The sequence below is a fragment of the Hylaeus volcanicus genome, chromosome 1, assembly GCF_026283585.1.
Source record: "Hylaeus volcanicus isolate JK05 chromosome 1, UHH_iyHylVolc1.0_haploid, whole genome shotgun sequence".
Classification (NCBI taxonomy): domain Eukaryota; kingdom Metazoa; phylum Arthropoda; class Insecta; order Hymenoptera; family Colletidae; genus Hylaeus; species Hylaeus volcanicus.
In genome coordinates, this window is record NC_071976.1 from 30,136,799 (window position 1) to 30,143,497 (window position 6,699).

The following is a 6,699-nucleotide window of genomic DNA, read 5'->3' on the forward strand; positions in this document are numbered from 1 at the left end:
CTGAGAAAACGTCAGTAGGTATAACCGGTAACATATGTCAAACGTCGGAAAGCGTTAGAAATGTTCGAATGTTTGGTGGTTGAGTTCGATGGTGCATATCGACGCGAGTCCGAGCCTCCCCGAACGGAGCCGAGCGTACGCGGATCCGTTTCAAAGTAAAGCTGGTTGGCGTTCATCACGTTTGAATTATTTGCCAAAGATTTTCGTCTCTCGCCTCGTCTCCTCGCTAAATTTATGTGCTGACGATCATTACGCGCACTCCTATCGCCTAATTCGCCCTCCTCCTTTTCTGCTCTCTATACTTGTATTCGCGCGGCCGTCATTACTCCGTGCCTAGCCGAATCGTGGTGTCTTGGTGGTGTTTGACCAGCTGTTCTACTCGCAATTATGGGAAATCGGCGTTAAAGCGTGCCAATCTTGCTGCCTCATTAAATAACACCACTGATTAGGCAGCGTTAACCGGCGATACGTTTCTGATTTCTATTATACTGTATCAACTGATACACGAACATTACCGCGTTAATTTGTTCCACATGGATTTAAAGATGTTTAATTTTGTAAACAGAGCTATCACGCGAGGAGGATGGCGTTACAAAATGAACCGACAAGTTGCGTGCACCGTGGTATGGTGAATGGGTTAATAGCAGCGACGAAAACAGGTCTCGTAAAGATGGAAAAAACTCGAATTTCTAGTGAAAACTATATCCACGGAAAATAGGAAGAAACCGAGCAGACCTATGTATCTATAACGGTTGTCCCGTACCTTCGGACCGTTCTTCCGCATATGAAATGGATTCCGATCGATGAACAGCAGAAAATAGATCATCACGAACAATGTCGGGTGTGGTATGCGAGCAACCTTGGAGCAGGAAGCCAGAGGCTGCGGTACTGCAAAACGTCTTCGGTTACAATCGACCGCAGATCTCTGTTTATTCGTCTGATATCTTGTATCTGATATTAGTTAACGCGTCAACCCAGCTAGATAAATAAATGTTAATGTCACGCAGACCCGGCACTCGGCAACGCGATCGAGGAAGACACAGACGAGAAGCAAAACGAGCAGGCGTCTTTCACGGAACTTAGCGATACTTCTATCCGCATTGCGGACGTTCAAAACTCCTTACACTTTCTCTGCAATTTAGGACAGTAGTTGAAAGTGGTTAACAGCGCGCCATCATCGTTGGAGAGATAATTACCGTCATCGAGGCATTAGTACCTCCGTGCCGTAAAAGATAAGAGTAACTTTGACTAGACTTAACTAGACTGCGGATGTTAACGTAAATTGATATTATCACAGATACAGAAAAGGAAATTTAAATATATAAACTATAGTTTATGTATTTTTTTATTTCTACACATTTACCCATATTTCTACTTGCAATAAGTGCACAAACATCTGCATTCTACTTATAGTATAACAACGATCAAATTAACACTAGTGATTAAAAATCATTTTTGCAAATACATATATCTTCTACATGATTCGGTATCCTGGTTAGGACGTACATACACATAACTTTGAAACATAACACTTCCAAGATGGAGATCGAATGCCTAATCCTCGACCTGGGCTGACCATTTCTCATCTGGTCACAGTTCAACGGGAGCAGTTTGAAGACTAATAATTTTGTCACCCTACTCCAGGAATCACGCAAACCATAACAGCCAATGGAATGGTTTCCGAGAACTACAGATGGTAAGAAATTTCTACTAGGTGTCCCTTCGAATACAAAAGTCCCTAATCCGGAAACGAAGCTCGTATTCTTGTCCCAACAGCAAACTACATACATTTGTATAAATATCGTCGAGGAGTTAGTCTTTATTTAAACGCGATATCCCGTTATTTTGCGAATTAAGAAAAAATTATTAATGACCGAAACATTACTGGAAATTTCTAATTCGTGATAAAAATCCTCCTCGACCTACTTCTTAGCAACGTTTATCACACTGAGTTACAACACGTAATGCCACGGTTGGTCAAATTGAAACGTCATAAACGACATATCATTCGTGAACGTGCAGAAATCTTTGAAAAAATGAAATGTCTAATGACATGCTCGTATATATGATGCGAAGACGGTCCCAATGACTTTGCGTAAAAGAAATTAAACGGTGTTATTCCGATTGTCATCAGATTTGTGAAAAGTAGGAAAGTTATGTCACGAAGATGCAGTTATTCTACGCTGCACTATTTATAAAAACCTCTGCGTTTAATTTCAAACAGAAGATTCCAAGAACTTTGTAAGATTTCCTAAAAGCATTCATAAAACCACCTTGTACATACGTACGTAGATGAAACACCGAGCACTGAGATTCAGTTCTTTTGGAAACAAAATGTTTCGTAGTGAAACAAAAAATGGTAAGTTTATAGTTACCGATTCAGTTTTTAGAAGTTTGTTGAATGACAAGGAGCATTTCGATATTTTCCATGAAGAAATTTGATGTGAGAAAATGGCTGTACGATTGGCGTCCGATACGATACGTCAGTAACACATAAATATTCTTCTCTCATATATTGTAGAAAGCTATTAATATTTGTTTATTATTCTAGGTACATTATATGCCATTCAGTGTATCACAAAGGACATAAGGCATCGGTCACAGAGTCCAGTGTACAAAAACAGGACTCAAGAGCTGTGTAAAGTAGGAAATGCTGGCCAAGTGTCTGCGAGATCATCTACAGATTCGATAAGCCACGATACGTTGCCTTCAAAATCGCTGAGTCGAAATCAAAAACAGGTAATTCATACATATATATATAAATTTTTAATTTTTAATTTTATGTGCGTTAAATATATTATGTAATAAAAGCGAGGACCTTATTAAGACAAGCAATTTCTATTACATTTAAAAGATACTAATTGCTAGTTAATTTCTTTCTTAAGTTTTACTATCTTTAAAAGAAAACAAATGTATTATTTCAGTTTATTGAATGTAAGAGTTAGCATATTATAATTATACCTGACACTTTTGTGACTATTTCCAGCGAGGTAATCTATCAAAAGACACAGCACTGGTTCACAAGGTTCACCCGAACGATAGACCTTTACGCAATAATGTCCCCGAACGAGCGAAATCCAGAGAACTGGATGATATATTGGCGAAATGGAACATCCACAAGCCAAACAAATAGTTTCAAGATATTTTAATCTTGACGGTAGTTGCAAGTAAAATTTAAAATCGTTATATCGATGTACGTTACGTGAATTTCTAATCCGAAATTTCCATAAGTAATATGTGTATTATGTGAAATATGTATTGTAATAATTGATTATCATAATCGTCGTGAATCTTGTAAACATAAAAGTTAAAAAATTGCCAGCAAGTATGTCAAGGTAGGGCATTGAACATTCCACATTTAACAATATAAAAATAAAAATAAAAATAAAAATAAAAATAAATTGGTGTTATTTTATGATATACTGTTTACGCTACAAGTCAAACCTTGTCGAGCAGTAGTTTGTTGGCAATGGTCGTTGCATGGTAAATGAAGATATATCGTCAAAACATGATTTTGACGATCCTGAAACCGTCCTCGTCATGGTATACTGCAAAACTGGCAAACAGTACAGAAGCAGCGTCCTCGAACGTTCTCTAAGCAAATAAGATTCTCTTTGTACACCTGACAATTTTAATAGCAAGTCTTCCCTTCATTTCTCAAACAGCCCGCAGAGCTTATTTGAATGTTACTTGATACCTCGACATACACATTTAGATTCATAAGAATAATTCGTTTATTTTTAGAGTAAATTACGTGAAAGAAGAATTCGTGTCATATCTTTGTGGCTATATCAAAAAGCACAACAACTTTCAATTTAATATGTCTTATACTTTTCTATAAAAAAAAAAGTCTCGAAAATCTCTGTACAAAGGGAATCATTAGAAACTACATACATTACTTGACAGAACTACTTCCATTTTTTTTTCTCTAGAATAATTCAAATTGTGTTAGAAGACTTTAAGGTGGTATTTTAGTGTAGAACTTTCGTATCATTTATTTTTCTAAGCAGGGCATTTTTTCAAAAGGTAGATCGTCAAAAATGTACATATGTATATGCCAAAGGCATATTAATATTAATCATGAAACTTGTAACGAGAGATCCGTCGAAAGCTGAATGTTGTAATCGATACTCCATCGAATTACAAAGTTCTTTATGCTTTATTCGGGATTTATGATGTACAACGTGCACAGAAGAACGAGCACGTGCAAATTCGATACTTGTGCTTAACGGTAACGACACGCCACGCACCGATCCGGTCCTTTGGAGTCATGAAAGCTCGTGTTTGTGCTGATTTGACAAGCGGTCAAGCCACTTTGTCACGTATACGACGTGCTCACGTTAAATAATGCTGACCCGGGGTTACGCGCCCGATCTCATTGATATTCCATTTATAAGGAGCTCGAGTAAATACTATCGATATTCGCCAGCAGCCGCCAAACAGACAGTGGTCAATGTATGCTTTCTATTCCTTCGTAAATTCGATCCATAACTCTGTTGCAGTCTATTTTTGCCTCCACCATCGTTACAACGCCGACGTGCAGAGCCAATATTCTACAGCATACTGTACCACTGCGCATTTCTTCCGACTTTTAACGATACCATCGACGCGCGTCGAGCTCGAATATAGTCACGAAATTGCAAAGTCGGAATTGCAGAGAAAAACACTCTTAATATTATACAACATCGAGAGAAATGAAATTTAATTTGAAATACGAGTAATGCTTCGAATAAGGCAATCCCGGAACGCTGATATCATAATAGACTATAAAGTAATAGACTGAGAGGTAATTGCAGCTGGGATCCTTTTTTCTAATTCTGCAATCGGTAGGCGAACATAGTTGTTATAAATGACGCAAATCTCTCCGGGATAAACTGCCACGATAAACTGTCTCCTGTGCAATTTTTACCGTCACAATAATAAATTAAAAGTTAAATGGAAAATTGATTGGATCATTTCATTATTACAAATATACTAGCATATTTATTACGAAGAAACCTGCTATCTCACGTATAAATTTAGAATATATTTTTCTTCTTAAAGGATTAATGTTAATTAAAACGTACTCTTCGAATAGATAAAATAACGTATTATTCGAATGACTACCATAGGACTAATGTAAATACAATTCTAATCGACATAAGGCAAACTAATTACCAAACTTTTTAGTGTACCTAAAGAAGGTCATATCATAGATAACATTCAGCACTTGTGTTTTGTTCCTTCATTAATCAAATAATATTTAACAGAAAGAGATTTAACGTAGAAAATGATGACGTGTAAATATACTTAACGTTTTTAGAGATGCGTTGCTTGGTATGGTCAGTACATGTTTTTCTTCCCGATGGTATCTCGGTCGAAGCAAATACCTCTTTAAACAGTCTCTGAGAAGATACCTCGCAGAGCGAATATGACACCCACCAAATTTACGTCCGTGAACTCTGTTGAACTTCTGAACTCGTCTCATCTTTTCTTTGGGGACAATGACGGAGGAATGGCATCCATCGTTGTGCATGTCATTGCTCACCGGTTGTGTGTCTCGGGCTTACGGGACTTTAGGACGCACTCTCGCCCTTTTTTGCATTGCAAATTACTCGCCTTGCAATTTAAACGCCCTCGCAATTGTATTAAAATCGAATAACGAGACGTGGCACGACCCTGTCACCGTTACAAAGCGAGTCTCCGTTCTGTATCCGTTATCATTCGTTCAAAAATCAGAATAATTATCGCAATTCGTTTTTAAATGGTATTCCAGAATTTTATGTAAGAAAAGGACAATAAAAAATTGTTGTTAGCAGAGCGTGGTTTCGATCCACGGACCTCTGGGTTATGGGCCCAGCACGCTTCCACTGCGCCACTCTGCTACTTGATATATTCTGTTAAAAATTGCTAGATAACGAAGAATAAATAATATTATTGATTTGGAAGAGAATGCGAGACGAAGGTAAGCTGAAAATTATATATAACGGAAAAGATTATTATACATTATAATTTGTAAGTGTAGTAGTATGGAAGTAAAAAACGTATTGTCGATACTTATTTCAGATATTTTTCAATAATTATCAACTAAACTTCCAAGAGTACGCACTGTGTGTTAACATTTTGTAACTCTTTTTAAGTAAAGTTGTTGAATGAATAATAAAATGACACCATTGGAAATAATTAGGTGATCAAGCACATTATTAACTCGATAGCTTGAGACGTCAAAAACTTGATGATATCATACTAATCCATCGTAAAGAACAATATACTATACAAAAATTGTATTTAATATTTATTGTACAAAATTACTTAATGTTTCGAACATAAGACCGTCCGGGGATAGACTTGAAAAAATAGCGATCGAATATATTTACGATAAACGTACGTAAAATTGAATTTACATAATAGTAACTAAAAAGTTAATCGAAGTAACCACAGGGTTCTGGTTTACTACGCTCGCAGAAGCCTTCTTATCGGTAAGTTATATTCCTTCGTAGTGCTTTATTATGACCTCCAAGAAGATTACTTATATGGAAACGAACAATTAAGATAAATCCGCGGAAAAATGCCGTCTCGATTGAAAACAACTTTGTTGCGATGCTACCAGTGCAAGCCTCGGAGCGAGTAATCTAAGTGGTGGTACGTAGATCAGCCACCTGGGTGGAAGTATGGAGATGCAGTGGATGCAAATAAGTATCTTGGTCGATCCAGGTGTGC

At 37.1% G+C, this 6,699-nt stretch overlaps 1 protein-coding gene and 1 non-coding gene across 4 annotated transcripts; one reads left to right on the forward strand and one right to left on the reverse strand.

Moving 5' to 3' along the window:
- Nucleotides 1-959: 959 nt before the first annotated feature.
- LOC128873995 (uncharacterized) lies at nt 960-3,401 on the forward strand. 3 transcript variants are annotated; one of them, XM_054118180.1, is made up of 4 exons: nt 960-1,696; nt 1,777-2,482; nt 2,552-2,739; nt 2,987-3,401. In XM_054118180.1, exons 2-4 carry the CDS (start codon nt 2,452-2,454, stop codon nt 3,131-3,133), a joined length of 366 nt encoding a protein of 121 aa, XP_053974155.1. In that variant the 5' UTR covers nt 960-1,696; nt 1,777-2,451; the 3' UTR covers nt 3,134-3,401. The 3 variants fall into 3 exon arrangements, with proteins under 3 accessions (XP_053974155.1, XP_053974163.1, XP_053974171.1); XM_054118188.1 differs by having other exon boundaries at nt 2,384-2,482; XM_054118196.1 differs by lacking the exon at nt 1,777-2,482 and having other exon boundaries at nt 962-1,696.
- A 2,391-nt stretch (nt 3,402-5,792) lies between these two features.
- Nucleotides 5,793-5,864, reverse strand: Trnam-cau (transfer RNA methionine (anticodon CAU)). Its single transcript has one exon. It is a non-coding gene; the product is annotated as a tRNA-Met (tRNA).
- Between the last annotated feature and the right edge of the window lie 835 nt (nt 5,865-6,699).

Coding starts and splice junctions, on each gene's coding strand:
- LOC128873995 (XM_054118180.1), top strand. CDS start 2,452: ATGGCTGTACGATTGGCGTCCGATACGATAC. Junction 2,483..2,551: donor ATTGGCGTCCGATACGATAC/GTCAGTAACACA, acceptor TTATTATTCTAG/GTACATTATATGCCATTCAG. Junction 2,740..2,986: donor TGAGTCGAAATCAAAAACAG/GTAATTCATACA, acceptor GACTATTTCCAG/CGAGGTAATCTATCAAAAGA.